This window comes from Pantherophis guttatus, chromosome 6, assembly GCF_059756535.1.
Source record: "Pantherophis guttatus breed Tessera chromosome 6, ASM5975653v1, whole genome shotgun sequence".
NCBI classification, from domain to species: domain Eukaryota; kingdom Metazoa; phylum Chordata; class Lepidosauria; order Squamata; family Colubridae; genus Pantherophis; species Pantherophis guttatus.
The window spans coordinates 38,928,967-38,947,280 of record NC_142068.1 but is presented as its reverse complement, the minus strand read 5'-3'; the positions used below and the strand labels follow the sequence as shown (position 1 = coordinate 38,947,280).

Below are 18,314 nucleotides of genomic sequence, written 5' to 3'. Positions count from 1 at the left end.
CAAGTAACTGGTACCAGTAACTGTCTTCATCGCCATGTTTTGTACCAGTTAAAGCTTTCAAATACTCTTCAAGATCAGCCCCACATAAAGTGCATTACAATAGTTCATTACTGGGGATCACAAGGGCATGAGTGACTGTGAGCAGGGCCTCCCCCACCCTTTGAGGGATCAGAGAGAAGATAGGAAGACAACTGCATGAAAAATTCAGGAGCTACATTGCGGGTAGGAAGTTTGGGAGAAGACTACTGCAGTGTGAACAAACTTAGAATTAAATTCAGAAGTTTTTTTCTAAACCAGAGCCCCCAATTGAAAAAGGAAAGAGAATGGTAGCAATTTTGGCTTTATCTTAACCAAAATATTCTGTGATCCATCCACCCCTCTTTCCTTGCATATAATTCTCTTCTAATTCTCTTCATTCAACTGATTTATAGAATAAAGGGAAGACTTTTTAAAACCAGGAAACACCATCAGGAGTCAAAAATATCAATTCTTTTTTTCCCTCCATTTTATTTTCCAATTTCTCTTTCCTTGGTAGCTTTAATGTTTCAATTATTTACTACCCCCAATTTATCTGAACAATCTTCCACACTATACTATTATTGTTCAAATATCACTCTGTCTTATTCACGAAATGTTATGGGAGAGAGGAATTCAGATGACGAAAACTTTCACCTGTAATTCTTTCATATTTCCTCACAATTTAGTTCATTTACAAAAAGCAAATGGAATCAATGCACTGTCCTTTAATTGAAACCTGTAGGAACCACCCTTCTGAAGACTTCTTTGGGTAAATCTGCTTGGGAATTTAAGCATAATTTTGACTTCGCAGCAGTTTAATACCTTTTCCTTTAAAAGGCAGTGGCAAAATTGTTATTTTCAGCCTTTAGTATAAAGAGTGAAAATTTATACTCGTTGTCCATTTGGCTGATTTCTTTGTATGGAGCAATGTAAAGTATCAGTTCCTCCATGAAACTATCACAATGATCTCATTACTGTTTTTACTAATGGGTCAGGCAAATTTCCACTTATATGAAAATTATGAATTATTGCTGTCAGCCAAAAGAATTTATGTTCTCTATCTGGCTGTGGTAAAAATGGCTCACAGTACCAGATCAGGAACAATGTAAAAGAATATTTTTTTAATTCTTTTTAAAATGAACTTCGTAGTGTACAAAGCAGTCAAAACAGCTTTATTAGTGGCATTCCCTTTTCAAGTTAACATTTTCCTACTAGTAGCTTTAATACATTGGTCTTCTTTTAGTCCTTCATAAAATTGAGACGTTTGTTATATTTATTTTTCATCTCTGTTTTATAAAAAAAGGAAAACTTGATAAATACCAGTGCATAAGAGAGGAGTGCCCAGATTTTATCTGCCCGACCATCAACAGATCGTGTTACCACAGCATGAGCTGACACTCTAGCCCAGTTACAGGATTCATATTCTTCAACAGGCTTTCTGGAGCCATCATAACAAAGTAACTCATACTTGCTTCTTTCTTCTGCACTGTCAGCTGTGGAGAATAAAAGGCAACAGTGAGTGTAAGAAAACAAAGTAGGTTGTTGTTTATTAAACTTGTATGTCACTTGAATTATTTTTTTAAAAGTAATAATTATTTCAAGGATGAAAAACAAAGACAATGGAAAAGACAAAAAGCAAAAAGAAGTACCATGATTAACAGTATTGAAAGATCAAGGAACACAAGCATGATGTATCACCACCATCCTAGCTCTGCTACAGATAATCTACTGGTGTGAACAAAACAGTCTCAGTATTAAATCATGGCTGAAACCTGACTGAAATAGGACTAGATATCAGTTTTCTCCAGGGTTCTCAACAGCTGCAAGCCAAGCATCTTCTCAACAACCTTCCACAGAAATTGAGAAATAGAAGCTGGTGATAATTATTGAAGACTGTTGGGTCCAAGGATGGCCTTTGGGGACGGAGTGAATCGCCAGCTCTATTAAAGTTGGGGGCACTACTCCATCTATCAAAGAGGTTGACACTATATCATGGAGCCATCTGCTGATTTCAAAACCCAGAAGGAATCCAGATCTAGTAAACAGGTGACCGAATTGATAGCACAGAGAGCCCTGTCCACTTCCTCAGGAATCACTGGCTCAACAAAAGTGATACAGTACAAGCCTTGGCACCTGCCCACTTCAGACAGCAACTAGAGCCTCAGCTGAACTGTCCACCAGGAAACCTCCAATCTCTCTCTGGAACTCCACCGGGTTCAATTAATCCCCTGGGACAGGTAAATTGAACGGGCCCTGACTCCCTTGCATATTTAACATAATACTATTTTTCTCTTTCTCAATTGCAGACCATTATACAATATCATAAACAGGTTTTGAAATTCCTATTTCAAAACCAACTTGTCACATATTCTTGTAAGACTGTTGTTTGGGAAATTTCCACATTTAATGCACTTGGTACACTTTACTTAAAAGCATGTACAGTGCTATTATATGTATAGATTTCACTGATCTCCCAAAAAATGTTAAGTACACCTCAAGCTTTCTCTGGAACACCTCTAGAAAACTGGAGTTGAGGACCCAAAAGATGAGTACTTCATAAAATGAAATCCTTGCAAATAGTTATATATTTAAGCACTTTTTGGTATTTGAATTTAGAGCTTAGCATTTTCCCAGATTCATACCTAATACGACTCCCTCATTCACAAAAGCCACATCTCCAGATCCAGATTTCAGACACCTTATGAAAAAAGGATAAAATATTAGAAAGGGGTGGTGGTTAAATATTATATTTCTTGCATATTGTATGATGCTATCAACAACATTTCTGCTTTTTCAACTGAATAGAAGCAACCTACCCAAACTGCCCAAATTCAGCTAACCAAAGCAAGCGAGGCACTGGCTTAGGGTACCAAAATTTAGGGTGTGCCAATACTGCCCCTATTCCAAAAACAAAGGCACTTCTAAAAATACAAATCTGTACATTGATGGGAGGTAGTAGCATCTGTCAATGTGACCCATATCCTCAAGCTAACACTGCTGATATCGTACTTTAATTATTGTTTCTTACCAAGAGAATAAATAAATATGAACTGAATAGAGAACTTTTACAGGAAATTAATAGTGAGAATATGGAAGAAGAATCAAGGCAGGAGTAAAACAACTGATTTCTCTCTGGTTAGGCAATTTGTCCATCTAGCCCAATATTGTGCAAACAGACTGGCAACAGTTCTTTAGGATGTTGGACAAAACACTTTGCCATCACTGAAAACCAGAACTGTGCCTAGTTGAAGCACCTGAAACCTTTGGTAATTAAGATAAGAAATGAACTACTGACTTACATCTTGTTACAGTTAGTCCTCAATTTACGACCACAATTCAGGTGAAAATTTCTGTTGCTAAGCAAGACAGATAAGTGAGTTTTGCCCCCATTTTACTACCTTTCCTACCACAGTTGTTAAGTGAATCACTGCAATTGTTAAATTAGTAACATAGTTGTTAAGTTAATCTGGCTTCCCCATTGACTTTGTTTGTTAGAAGGTCACTGTAATGGCTTTCCCGGGCACTTCCCTGGACAAGTCTCTGGATGCTAGCTCAGATGAGGAAGAACTGGGTCTAGGGATATTATGTGGGGGGACATGGAGGAGTGTCCAGAGATTGCCGGAAGCTCTAAGCCAGGAGTGGCGAGGGTGAGCACTGCGGAGCTATCACAGGAGGAGTGACAAGATGAGAAGCTGGTTGACAGGAGAGGCATAGCTGCAGCTGGGAAGCCCAGAGGCTTTGGGTGGAGAAGGTGCACAGCTGGCCAGTGGAGATAAGAAAGAACTGCCTCCTCCTCCTAATCCGAAAGCACATAGGGCTGAGAGGAGGCCAGCACAAGGAAGTCAGCCACTCTACTTGCGAGGTGATTCTTAATGGGCTGCACCAGAGAGTGAAACAACGCTAGGAACAACATGTCTGTTTTCTTGCCATGCGTTCTTTAACCAACGTAATTTTTGCCTTGGACTACCTGGATTCTATACCTCAAACTTGGTGGAAAACTATTTGGGGCTTGGGAAGCATCAGTAAAGACTTCTAACACCCGTGGAGTGTGCGTGTGTGAGCAGGACAGGACAGTCACAAAAAGTGATCCCATGAAAGCAGCACACTGCAACCATTGTAAATATGAGTCAGTTGCCAAGCATCTGAATTTTGATCACGTGACCATGGGGATGCTGCAATAGTTGTAAGTGTGAAAAATGGTCACAAGTTACTTTTTTCAGTGCCACTGTAACTTCAAACAGTCACTAGACAAACTGTTGTAACCCGAGGACTACCTGTACTGAAAAAGGAATATCTGGCAAGAGATGGATGAAGGGCAAATGGAACATACATGATCCAAAAGATTCACTCTGGGTAACATTTAGAGTTCCATTATCCAATAGAACTTAATACTATACTGCTACCATGTAAAAATACGTAGCCTACTTCTTGGTGCAGGCAGTAACAGGACTGATTGTTGAACTGGTTGTATGTTGTCCTACCCTGTTTCCCCTAAAATAAGACATCTCCTGATAATAAGCCCAATCGGGCTTTTGAGCACATGCACTAAAATAAGCCCCTCCTGAAAATAAACCCTCCCTGAAAATATTTAAATGCATGTGTAGCCAGTCCCCGCCATTTCTTCTGGTTTCCTCTACATGCCCTAAAATAATAGGACCTCCCAAAAAATAAGGCCAAGCACTTTTTTCGAAGTTCAAAAAAATATTAGAAAGGGTCTTATTTTCAGGGAAACATGGTAGTCAGTTAGCCAATTGCAGGCAGCTAACATATTAATAAATAGAAGCAAGAGCTTATTGGATATTCCCAATGGTAATATTGCACATTGGGGGGGAAATGACCAGCTGAAAAACAATTATAGCAGTCAAAATGGAGAAGGAACAGTGGGCAATATACACCAGGCTGGGAGCATTCTAGACCAGGGGTCTCCAACCTTGGCAAATTTAAGCCTGGAGTACTTCAACTCCTAGAATTCCCCAGACCTCTGGGAATTGAAGTCCACCAGGCTTAAAGTTGCCAAGGTTGGAGACCCCTGTTCTAGAGGACATCAGCAGTGCTTTGCTGCATGCAGTGGAAGATGGTCAGGGATAAGATCTACAACAAATCTGAACTACTCTCCAGGAGCAGGAGGGCTACTAACAATTTGAGGAGATTTTAAAGAACTCCATGCAGCAATGGTTCCCTACCACACATGCAACATGGATTCAAAAGAAGCCTGACTTGGATGAGCATGTGCATGACCACACCCCAAGGACAACATTGCACACATCATTTGGAATTACCCATCACTGCAATGTGTGTAGTAAGGCTAATGTACATGGGGCTTTGGGAACTTTAACATGAGATTCTGCACATTATAGCATCTGAGTGATATTGCTTTTGTCCCTGCCTTATTTGATGATTCTTTGTTTCTATCATAGTTTTTTAAATTAGTCCTTCACAGGGCTTTGATTCTCCTGCCCTGAAGTGAACATTTCTCTGTTCATTATGCATAGCAGCACAGTGAATGCAGTAGGTCTTTTGGTCTATGTGCAAATCTCACAGAATTCAGTTCCCAGTTGGACCTAAGAGCAACTGGAAGGTTTTTCTGCATTGGGGGATGGGTGGGTAGTCCTTGATTACAATCATTCGTTTAGTGACCATTTGAAGTTACAACAGCACTGAAAAAAGTGACTTATGAAGTTTTCCACATGACCATTGCAGCATCCCAATGATCACATGATCAAAATTCAGATGCTTGTCAACTGGCAGGTATTTATGACAGTTGCAGTGTCCTGGGGTCATATGATGACCTTTTGCGACCTACTTACAAGCAAAGTCATTGGAAAAGCCAGATTCAGTTAACAACCTTATTACTAGCTTAACAACTGCAGCAATTCACTTCATAATTGTGGCAAGAAGGGTTGTAAAATGAGGCAACCTTCTCTTAATAATTTCCATTGCTTAGCAACAGAAATTATGGGTTCAATTGTGGTGGTCGTACATTGAGGACTACCTGCATATGAAGGCTAAAAGGATTTGCATATCAACTAAGAGGGAAGTGGGACAACAAGATTGTAATTATCTCTTAAATAAAGGTTGGAAGTCGTTCACATATTTAACTTTAATTTTTTCTTTGTTTTTCATTTCCTGTACTTTCTTATTTCTTTCTCCCTTTTTCTTTCTTTTTTTTTCTTTCAAATTGCCTTTTATTCTGTAAAAAAATATTTTACTCTATGTGAACAGAATGTGAATTTTAAAAAGTTGAACTTAAATGGAGGGCATGGACCCTTATAAAATATATTTCGGAAATAGTTATGGAAGCATGATAAAAGTTAACCATGGCTTATGGGGGAAAGCATGTGTCACTTACTGATAGGCTCCTGCATATCCAGCATAAGGATCATTCAAGTCACAGGTTCCGGTTCTACAAGCATGGCACAGATTTTGTAAATTTTGTACATTTTTGAGACCTGGGACACAACTGGCTGCAAAAAATCTTCCTACAGCTGTAAAAAGAAATCAGATGGGTAAGTCGTTGACAGACCTTTATTAGCACGATAAAGGTAATAGGTCCTTTATATTATTAAATTGCCTTCTTCAAGTTTGGTTCAGAGTTGGATTGAACATACTGTGCCTCACATGGCATGCTTGAAGTCTTATTATATTCAAGGGTGACAGGGACATCTTTTCCTTCAAAGGAAGCACCGGTAGTTGGTAAACAATCTCAGATTGGAAGATTCCACATTCCCCTGTGATGTCAAAGATTTGCTGGATCATAAATCTCACACATATGTTACTTATGGACAGCAGCTGCATACCAGTTGAGAAAGTATGGTCCCTACAAGGTCATATAAGTAGGCACACTTCTTGGATCCTACTCCATAACTACATAAGGTAATAAAAATGTAAGGCAATAAAAATATTGTTTTATATATGGAACATTTTACTGTAGCTGTGTTCATATGAAAAGAATATATGGAGAGGCAAAGGGGAAAAAAAGAAAAGATGAAGAAATATTCCTATTCTTAAATGCACATACACATCACACAGGGTTTTTTTGGAGCAAGCAACTTTGTAGAGTACAAAAAAGAGGGTAATAAATAATATACCAAAGAAATTAAATACATAAGATAAAGAAAAAGAAGTATATGTAAAACCATTTTATATTCATACCATTCATTCAACCTTTCAACCTAACCATATATTTCTATACTTGCCAGAAAGATTGTTCTTTCTTTATCACACACATAACTACTTCATGTGTTGATTTTTATTTTGGGGGATTCAAAAGATTATACTAAAACCCTCAACTTCATGATACCACTTATGATAATTCAAATGGAGCATACATTTTTATAAAGTTTTAATGGTGCTAGACTTATTCTCTGATAACTTGACTATCCTTTTCTGCTCTGCTCTTCAGTGTGTGACTATTTGCCTTTATTTATTACCATTTCTGCATTCTCAGTTCCTCCTGCAATATAATTTATTTCAGACAATTCTGTCCAGGATAAATCATGTCTTAATGGAAGTATTGCCCTTACTGAGAGGCTTTTTGCAATTTCATAAATTTAAGCATGATGCTTTCTCTAAAATTATTTCTATTATGAATACAGCTGGAAAATCTCTAGGGAATTTTTTTTTAAAAAGGGACTAGTTTGATTGTTCATCCCCCTCCTTTTTTTTTCTGTTTTTTTTCAGAAATTTATCAGGGTGATTGTTTTAGGGAGAATGGGAGAAGGAATGTGTGTAGGATATATTCTCTACCTTGAGTTATTTGTAAAAATAATAAATATGGATATAGATGATAAATAGACAAATAGAACTATAGAGATTTTTCTTACCATTTTCTACAGGTACTGATTCTGTTCCATCCCACTGTATCAAATTCTTAGACACAAGAGTTCCTATTGGGATGAGCCAGCCTGCAGATCTTCTAAAACCAGTGTGACAAGATCTCTTCCCTTTGAGGTCTTCAAGTGAAGAAATAGTTCCTTTCTTCACAACAGCAATGGCATGATAACTAGTAGTAGTTACTGATAAGGAAAGAAGGAAAAATCAAATGTAGGTTATAGCTATAGTCTCTATCTATTTCCAACAAGATTGTTTAAGAAACAATTTGTAGCAAAATGAACAAACTTCATTATCCTGTAATATCCTTATACTATAGAGGAAACAGCAAAATATATATTTAGGAGTGGGCTTGCCAATGTACTTCTATTGTAATTGCTTGTTATGTTAATAAACTGAAACTATTTGTATAAATAAATTAAATAAATTAAAGACTAAATTAAATAAATTAAAGACTAAAGCACCATGACTGTGTTAAGGTGAAATTGATTAAAGCAAATGTAACACAGAGACTGTATCTTGAAAAGGAGGAAGGACACGCTTTCTCTTTTGATCAGTCCAGAGGACTTCACCAGTTGGGGGCTCTGGTAAATGTGATCCAAAGAAAACATCAGGCCACCATCATAACTAAAGGAGAGGAAGGAGTTGACATTCTGAAAGGGGATTTCTGAAACTGACTTGGTTTCCAGAAGTTTGTGTGCAGGAGTCTGGCAGCCTAAGGCTGAAGAGTAGAAAAACCCTGAGCATGTGAAGGTATCCTAGCACTGTATCCTTGGATCACAAATCCAAAACTCACCTTAAATACATCTGGAGCCTCCAGGAGTCAATACCCAGAAAGGGCACTGCAGTATTTCTCAAACTTGACAACTTGAAAATATATGGGCTTCAACTTCCAGAATTCCCAGGCCCGTCTGGAGAATTCTAGGAATTAAGTCATATATCTTCAAGTTGTCAAATTTGACTGGACTGGAACATAAACCTGGCATGTAGCAAATCCCCAACTCTAGTCTCTGATGGCTTCATTTGAGTGAATTTCCAAGTGGATTCTGCATGGTGAGCTATAGCAACCCACATATCTAGTTTAATTCATATTAGCAACTTTATCTTTATTTCGTTATCAAATTTGTAAGGCCACTCATTGATTCTACAAAACTATGGTTGGCAAACACCAGCAATATAACATTAAAAATCCAAGCCAAAGTCCTCTTATTAAAAACACAAAATATGTATTCTGTATGTCTACTCCAGAACTCCCAAATTAATAGCCTGGCCCAAATATCTGGGAGAAGAGCCAGGTTTTCATGGCTTTCTGAAAGGCAGTATGGTTGGAGTTATCCATAACCTGGGCAGCTCCCATGACACAGAAGGGCCCTTATCATCTCCCCTCCCAATGACGAACTATTGAATGAATTATGCATCCTCTTTGCATTTTCAGATCAATGTATTCAAATTTACCTCCTGAGCCTTTTTGATGAAGTTCCGCTATAACAGGCTTTAGATTATAAGGGTTCAAGCTTGCTTCTAAAATAAGACCGGCATCTAAAGTGATGGCATCTGCTTCTGAGTTCTAAAAAAAAACATAAAAGTAGGATAATAAGGAGAAAGTATTTCTTTGGCATAAAATATATCATGAATTCATAACAGTTATATCTCCTTGTTTCTTCCTAGATCTGGAAATTAACATGACTTCCTTTTCTTTCACAGCATATTTGCCATGAAGAGTGATAATGCTATCTTGAACAGAGCACTGGGCTTCTAGATCAGTTGATAGTTTCATGGGATTCTTAAGCTGACTTCTTTCCAAAGTCAGGAGCATCCACAGAGGAGTTCAAGAAAATTAAAATTAAAATTAAGTTACAACTTTGTGATTGAAGCCTGGCCTCTTTATTATATGTTGAAGGGAAGGGGAGGGGAGGGTTTAATCACATGATCATGGTAGTCTTTTGACTATTTAGACCAGGGATCCCCAACCCTCAGGTTGTGGCCCACTACTCGGCCATGGCCTATTCAGAATTGGTCCATGTGAATGGATGGCTGGAGTATGTACACACACGCAGCTCAACTTGCACAAGTGGCAGACCAGTTGGCACTTGCGTACATGTGTGCCAGCCTGCCACTCAAACAAATTGAGCTGTACACATACACATTGGCCCACTGCTTGTGCGGCCCAATTCCCCTTTTCCTCCCCAGCTGGGCTGCCAAGCTGCAAAGGTTGGGGAATGCTGATTTAGACAACCCTCTGCAGATGGTCAGAATTTTATTGATTTAATACAGGGGTCCCCAACCCCCCAACCCCCAGTCCGTGGACAAGCACCGGACCGCGGCATGCCAGAAACCAGGCCTCACAATCAAGTGAAACCCCATCCATGGGATGCAGACAGTATGCAAAACCACGCCCCCTCTGGTCCACGGAAAAAACTCTCTCCATGGAACTAGTCCCTGGTGCCCAAAAGGTTGGGGGTCTCTGATCTAATAAATAAAATTTGCAAGCAATGAATGACTGTTCCGAAATCTGAAAATTCAATAAGTGGACAAAAAATATTTTATACTGATTGCATCATTTCAGACTATGTCAGTTTTCCCATCATCCAAGCATATTTTTCCAAATTCTGCTTCCATGTATGATTTTCTATTTTCTACAGTACTTGCTCCTGTTTTATTTCTATCTGGAACCTTCCAAATCAATCATTTTTGAAAGGGAATTAAAAAATAAGGTTGTTTGAACAATGAACTCAGGAAGTTTCCCAGCTTTCCTATCCAGGTGTCAGCAGTCACTTACTTTAATAGCTGTTATGCATTCCTGGTAATCAGTCTTCCTCACACAAATCAGTTCTGGAAATTCCTTGGATTGTTGCTGGGAAAAGCATTCCTGCTTAAGCCTTAGGCATTTCTCCTGCTCTTCATTGGATATTGTGCACCATCTTACCGAAGAAGATGCAAGACACAGAGCTACGAAAAGAATGAAAAGGGTGCAGATAAAGTTAATATCAAAGATTTTAAGCAAGGATTGATAAAGTTGCCTGGTTGAAGCTTTTTCAACATACAAAATCAGATCAAGAGGGGTAATGAGCGGAAGTGGACTGGATTCATTTTTATTGACTGTAGGGATGGTGCTTTGCGTCTCTCAGACAAGAATATCTGGACTTGCATTTGGGTTGCCACTTATCGAACAATGTCACCTGTTATTTAGAATCCATTTTTATATGCAAGGTTAGTTATATTACTGATTTCGTAGAATGAGCAGCAACATAAATTTTGTATATAGAAATGTATCTTTTCTAGTTTCTAAAAGATAGTTGTCAATTTGAAGATTTGTCAGCAGACATTCCTAAAATCCAGGTAAATCCAATTTCATTTTAAATTCACTTAGGAAGAGGAGACACAGAGAAAGTTAATAAATGAAATTAACTAGAAATAAAATTGTGGATACAATATCTAAATAGATAACATTACAATTACATCATTATTATAAAAAGTGATAATCTGTTAAGGTGATTAGCATGCTCAGTGATAGAAAAAAAATAATTGCACTTTTTAACAATATATTATAGATCAATTACTGAGAAAAATTTTATAGTTTGCAAAATAATTTAGAAAATGTTTTTGGGTTTCAAGAAGGGATATGAAAAAGTCATTAAAGCAATTTAAATGCAATTGAGACTGAAGACAGGCCAAAAACTTTCCAAAGAGTAAAACTGGCAGCCAAACATATAAAACAACAAATATTGAGCAGAAAAAGAATTTCTTATTATCGCATAGAAACTATTCAGTGAAGAAGACAAACTAAACTCGTTAGGGAAGAAGTTACTCAATCCCCATGCTGCTACAGAAAATTTTCATCTAAATTATCTAATTCAGGGGGTCTCCAACCCCAGGGCCATGGCCCACTACCATTCCATGGCCTATTCACAACCAGGCTGCATGAGCTGCGGGCCGGTGTGCACGTGTGCATTCAGCTCAACTTGCAAAAGTTGACCTGTGTACGCATGTGTGTGTGTGTATCAGTTAGCTGCGCATGCAAGCGCGTGTTGCACACCGGCTGCTACTCAAGGGGCCCAGATCCCCTCCTCCCGCTCCCTCAGTGAGGATCTAACCCTTGACAGTCAGCCTGCAATACTACATTCTAATCACTACGCCACCACAGCTCCTAAATAGAGGCGGTGCTGCTGCACAAGCTCTTCTACTAGCCTCATAGAAATCTTGAAAAGGAACTAGATAACTCATGAGTCATTGGGTCATCATTTCAGATATTTTTCCATGCATAACAAAGAAACAGAATGATATGGCCCGACAAAAATGCCATTTGATCAGAAGCAGCTTCTGACTTCCAGCCATCTTCCTCATTGATTTTTCTTGTAGTAAACTGGCAGGGAATGTTGGAAATTATGATCAAATGACGATGGCTGACTATAATGACATGGCAGTACAATAGCATTGAAGTGGCCACACCTTTGTCAAATTCCAATGCCACTTAGCCATGGGTTCTGGATTTTGAACACTTTCTGTAAGTTAGCCCATTTGAGGTGTGTTGATTGAAGTATTGTTGCCTTATGATATATCATTTGATTTCACCCAATTGAAGGTTACAAACAATCAAACAGACACAAGAATTTTAGAGGAATATAGATTTCTTTTAGCAAATCACTCTACCTGATTTTAATAGTGATGCTTATGGCAAAATAAGCTCAATTGCAAAAACAAAAGAAGACACAAACAGAAGCAAGAACAAAAAAAAAGTTCCTGATTGTTTTTGTACAGATAATTTAGACTTCAGATATGTAGTCTGATGTTCTCTAGATATTCAACAATTCCCCTAGACTTAGCCAAATTGGTCAAAAAATTGCCAAGAAAACTGCAAAGACTAGTCTATGAAGTCACCAGCAGTCAAAAATTGACCTGAAAGCCCAAACCTACCTAATGGATTATAAGGGTGTAGTCTAAAACATGTTAATCATCCCTGGTGGCCTATTTCTGATTTAGACTATCATAATACATTCAAAAGGTTTCCAAGCTGTAGCTAGATGAATAGTAGATGTAGGATCTTGCCAGTAGATTTTCTTTATGCTGTGCATTGTTCAACAACTTGCCCATCAAGTTCTTCAACCAGCTTTTTTAAAAAACCTATTTCAAGTCATGTACTGTGTTGTATTGTTTCTTAAGATGATGGAAAAGTAACACTGTTTAGAGCAATTTCACTATCTGTTTGGAAGTAGAGCCATGGCACTGGACTTCTTTGTTTGTTTGAAACATTTCACTTCTTATCCAAGTAGCTTTGTCAGTCTTAAAAGACTTTTTCAGACTGAAAAAGCTACTTGGATAAGCAGTGAAACATTTCAAACAAAGAAAGAAAAGAAGTCAAGTTGCCATGACTCAAATTACAGACAACTCTACCTGGATGACTGAGAATCTTCATCAACATATTTCACTATTTATTATGTTTTTTACCAATATAGGGTCATGAGATATGCATATTAATCCATTGCCTATTTGTTGTTATTCAGTCTCTGCTGAATTATAACTGTATTGCAGCAATTCATTTTAGAAGTGTACCAGACATCACATGTCAACTCATGACATGAGATAATGTTCATATTCTCCATTGTATTACAAATATTCATTACTGGAAGGTGTACCAATGCATGACAGTAACATATGAAAAGATTTACAGCCTTTGAAATAGACATTCTGGATCCCTGTACTATCTCTTGCCATTAATTTTGCTGGTTATGAATATTGGCATTTGAATTGAATTTTGGAGACTGTTCTGCAAAAGGACTTTTATTGAGATTTTGATAACATCACGGATAACAGGAAGATTATTAACCTCCCTTTACTAACACCCCAGGTTCATGATCTTCATTCCACCTCCAAAATTTACACAGTTTTTTTTTAAAATGCCGGCATATTATTTAAAATAACAGAGTTGATGCAATGTTTTGTTGATCCCTACTTCAAGGAACAGCATTAGGTTAGAGGTGAAAAACTTCCTATTCTGAAACTTAGGAAAGCCACTGCCAAATAACTTTCCAAAATTTCTGCCTCCACAACACATCCCATTCTTTTCAGTCCTCAAAATCACATTATAAAACAAATATAATAGATTTCTCAGACTCAGGTTTATTCTGTAACCTGTGTACAAGACAGAGATAACAATAGCAGGAACTAATTATCAAGATAAGTGTGTCTATTCCATTCCATACCTGCCCCTATACCTGTATTTGTTCTAATCTCACCAGGAAAGAAGTAAATTGCAGGGATAATTTAGATGACATAGGAATAATTAACCAACCTATCTCTTATTCACCATTTCTCTCCTATAGTTTCTTTTATTATGCAATCACATTAACTTGGAAATATTTCTTAAAGTATCTCACCCCACCCTAATATTCCTTGTTCAAAGCACGTTCATTCATAATGATAATAAAAATAGTACTCTTTCTTCTTTTGCCTTTTAACTCACATCTAATTAAATAATTTATGTATTATTCCCCCTTTCAGCCTGTATGAAAGCATAACTCCAAGTTCAGCATTTGCTTAAACTGAAACTTAAATTTTCATATTAAAAATGTATATTTGGCAGAATTCTTGAACCAGATATTTAGTTAAAAATGAAATTTTTGGGAGGGTTTTGGTTTTTGGTTTGTTTTTTGCAATTTTCTAGTTCTTAAAAAACATCTGGAATAAGGCAATTGGAGTAGCATAGTGGGTAAGGTGCTAGACTTACATGATGGAAATCTATATTCATGTCCTCATATGATCATGGAGTATGCTGAGTGATTTTATACTAAACTTTTCCTCAGCCAAACCAACCTTTAGGGTAGGTGAAAACATAAAAGTAAATAAGACCCCATATATGCCAACCTGAGTTCTTAGAAGAAAAGGTGGAAAATAAATGTAATAGAAAGAGAAAGAAATATTCCACAGTAGTTAAAAGGTTTCATTTTGAAAGCTAGTGTAGAAGTTTCCCCTTTAATCATCTCATCAATTCTGGTGCTAGAATTGTTACTATCTGTTAGTCTGCATTCACTTACCCAGCAGCCCAAAGGACAGAGTGGCTTGGAGAGCAAATTTCATTTTCCCCTCTTCTGGTGGCTTTCAGGCAAGGTGTTGCAGAGCTGTCAGTCACAGACTGCTCTCCCAGAGTCTGTGAAGGCTGTTGACTCAGCTGTCTTGCCTTTTTATAGAGAGCCTGGACTCTGCAGGGTTAGCAGAAGCAGTGACCCAACAGTGTTTGTCCTTCCTTGTTTCCCAATAGTGCCTCTCTCCTGCTCTATCTCACCAGCCCACTTCAGGGAGAATCTCACGTTGGCACTGAATTCACTGCATGCCCGGAATAGAAAAGGGGGAATTGTTCGAGAAGCTTCAGCTGGGAATTTCCACATCATTTAATTCTTCCTTTACCTGAAACTCAGTTCTATTAGCAAGGACACATTCTTCCACTCCCATCATTGCAATGCAATCTACATATGCCTGCTGAAACTGTTACTCAATTTTGCCTACTTATGCAACAGCTCCACTCTGTTAAAAGTCAGAGGTTTAATTTCTATACAACTAATACTATATCTTAAAAGCAATAACCATTATTGATGACTCTCTGTTAGGGGGCCTCAATGTAGATATTGAAATGAACAGAGGGTTGAAAGTCAAGGAACCCTTTCTTTCCTTCCTTCCTTCCTTCCTTCCTTCCTTCCTTCCTTCCTTCCTTCCTTCCTTCCTTCCTTCCCTCCTTCGGTTTATTTTTACAAGGCAATGCATTCAAAAATCCATTGTGGCTCAGGACTTGTTTCAAGTAGGAAACAAATTATTTATTTAAGTTTTTATTTATTTGGCTTCCATGTCACTCCAATTGCTATCTGATTCTGAGCAGTTTATAATCCTACCATGTGTAAACAGGATTAAAAAAAAATATGCATAACCAAAAATAAACAGCATTGCAGAGTAATATATTCCAGTGCCAAGGACTCCATAGGAACCCATATGAGGAATATAGAGATGCTATTCTTTTCTGGAATAAAAACTTTTCAAGACCTTTATTTAACTGTTACAAAAACATCCACCTTTTAGCAACTTAAAAACCAATGACAAATACATTATAGCATGAGATTTTGTAGATTCTTTAGCTTTCTTTTCTTCTTAAATCTTCCAGTGAAAGGTAATACTATGTATCTGGCCACAGTGATGCATTTTTGGGGTAATATCATATTGAGACTACTGGAGAATTGTACTTTAGCTGGCTTTGAAATCTCTGTCGAAATTTCATCTGCTTCATAATACCATAACATAATTATTGACCAAAAAAAGTAATAGAGACCATTTCAAGGTCCAATACAAAAGAATGGCTTAAAATACCTTTAGAGCTCTCCTTGGTCTCCTTACCAGTTGAAGCAGACCTACAGAGACAGTAGCAAAAATATCCTAACACAAAAATACCACACTATTCTGTATGCCACTGGAACTCTGGCAAGGCTTCAGAGATGGAGCAAGAATGGACTATGTGCCCACATAGAAGTGTGAAAGAAAGGACAAACAAAGAAAAAGAAAGGACCAAATAGGAATAGGAATTACATACTAGAAAAGATTGCATTTTTGTGAGAAGTTTGAGAAAAAGTAATGTGACAAAGAGCAGGACAATCAAAACTGCTTGGAAGCCAGAGAGACAGACTACCATGATGCTGCAGTGGAGATGGGAGTGCCGTTTGGGACAGACTCTTACACAAAAAAGCTCCTGTCCAAAGAGGAATTGTAGGAAGAATAGACAGACCTTATCAAGAAGTATCAGAAAATAAAGATTGGGCCGTGTGGCCACTCTCTTCAGAATCTAATTTGGAAGCTAATAATCCTCATGTTAGACAGGAGATAGATTCAATGCGACAGCATTGCAAGCTTTGTAAGACTTCTTCTGTTATGTATGTAAGTTTTGGTGGGAGATTTGAAAGACAATGGGTCACTCATGATTGGCCAGTTTCCTGGCCAACAAGGTATATAAAGGGACCTGTATTGCTCTAGCTTTTGCTGAAGTTCACACTATATTAAAGAGCTGTTGTCATGCACTACCTTGCTTCTGCCTCCTCAATCACCCAACTTAACATTGGCAATGAAGGTGGGATTGAGGCAATGAGAAGCAAGCCGAAAAAGAGCTCACAACAGTGGATTCAGCCAGGCTGACGAGCTCCGTACATAGCAGGACTACCACGATGTCTGTGTATGTACCGCCAAAGCCTTTCGACCCAGCGAGAGAGAAGTGGGGGTCATACATGATCCGGTTGAAGTGCTCCTTGGACCTGTAAAACCTTCCGGGCAACTGAAAAAGGACCCTCTTCCTGAGCCACTGCGGGCCAGACGTGTTTGACATGGCTGAGTCGCTTTCGGAACTGATGCCAGTCCAAACTGTATCGTGGGAAGTGCTGTAAGCCTTGATTAAGGCACACTACGCACCGGTACCCTCAAAGTTCATCCAGCGGTACGAGTTCCGGCAGTGAGTGCAGGAAGAAGGAGAGCCGATCACATGGCTTACATGGCTGCCCTGCATAAGGCTGCAATGCATTGTGAGTATCAGGACCTTGATGACGCACTCCCAGAGCAACTAATCTGTGGTGTTAGAGATATATGCATACAGAGACGGTTGCTCGCAAGGCCTAACCTGACTCTACCCTGCGCCCTCGACGAAGCAAGGGCACACAAGTCGTCCATTAAGACTTCAGAGACCCTGCAACGTCCAGCCACCTCACAAGCTACCCCGAGGTCAACACCGGTACACCGTGAGGCAACCCAGACCGACAGCGAGGAAGAGTTGGAAGAAGACGTCTTCCAAACCGAGAGGCAGAAACACGAGCAGAGAGAGCAATGCGGAAGCTGCTCAAGCTGTGGAGGGTCACACCAAAGGCAGACCTGTAAGTTCAGGGACACCATGTGCAGACGATGCGAAAAGAAGGGGCATTTGGCGAGAGTCTGCCGGGAAAGCCTACCAAATAACCAAGCCAAGAGATGGCTACAGGCAATCAGAGCCAGCGCGACACAAGCAGAGCAGCAAAGATGGCAACTCCAGAAAAAGGTGCGAGTTTCAAAACCACGAGACCTGCAGCACCAGGATCGGCCAGGCCAGCGCGACCATCGAGAAAAAGGTCCACACCACGGTCGAGATCAAGGGGAACCCATGTGAGATGAAGATCAATACCGGATCATCCCTATCAATCATGTCTTGGGCCACACTGAAGACAATCCTTCTGGGCCTGAAAAGGAGTCAGCTACAGTCTCAGTGGATATGGCTTTGAGACTACCAGGGAAATTGTATCCCCGTGGATGGAGTGGGCACGTTCTAGTCACGTATGGAGAGTACCAGAAGAAGCTATCCCTCATCATAGTCAGCGAACGCCTACCGACCCTCCTGGGCTGGACTGGTTCAAGGCCCTTGGAATGGGATTCACCGGAGTCCACAGCGCAAGCGCCAACCCAGCCAAGAGTGACAG

The 18,314-nt window shown here is 39.0% G+C and overlaps 1 protein-coding gene across 1 annotated transcript in view; it reads right to left on the bottom strand.

The window, feature by feature from the left end:
* Positions 1-15,273, bottom strand: part of LOC117678461 (ovotransferrin) — a 28,390-nt gene extending 13,117 nt beyond the window's left edge. Inside the window, exons 1-7 of the mRNA XM_087872124.1 lie at positions 14,880-15,273; positions 10,628-10,797; positions 9,304-9,415; positions 7,842-8,033; positions 6,368-6,503; positions 2,661-2,716; positions 1,339-1,511 (exon numbers count right to left, since the gene is read on the bottom strand). Coding sequence (XP_087728250.1) covers positions 1,339-1,511; positions 2,661-2,716; positions 6,368-6,503; positions 7,842-8,033; positions 9,304-9,415; positions 10,628-10,797; positions 14,880-14,922 — 882 coding nt within the window. The 5' untranslated portion in view covers positions 14,923-15,273. The remainder of the gene's footprint in view (positions 1-1,338; positions 1,512-2,660; positions 2,717-6,367; positions 6,504-7,841; positions 8,034-9,303; positions 9,416-10,627; positions 10,798-14,879) is intronic.
* Positions 15,274-18,314: the final 3,041 nt, after the last annotated feature.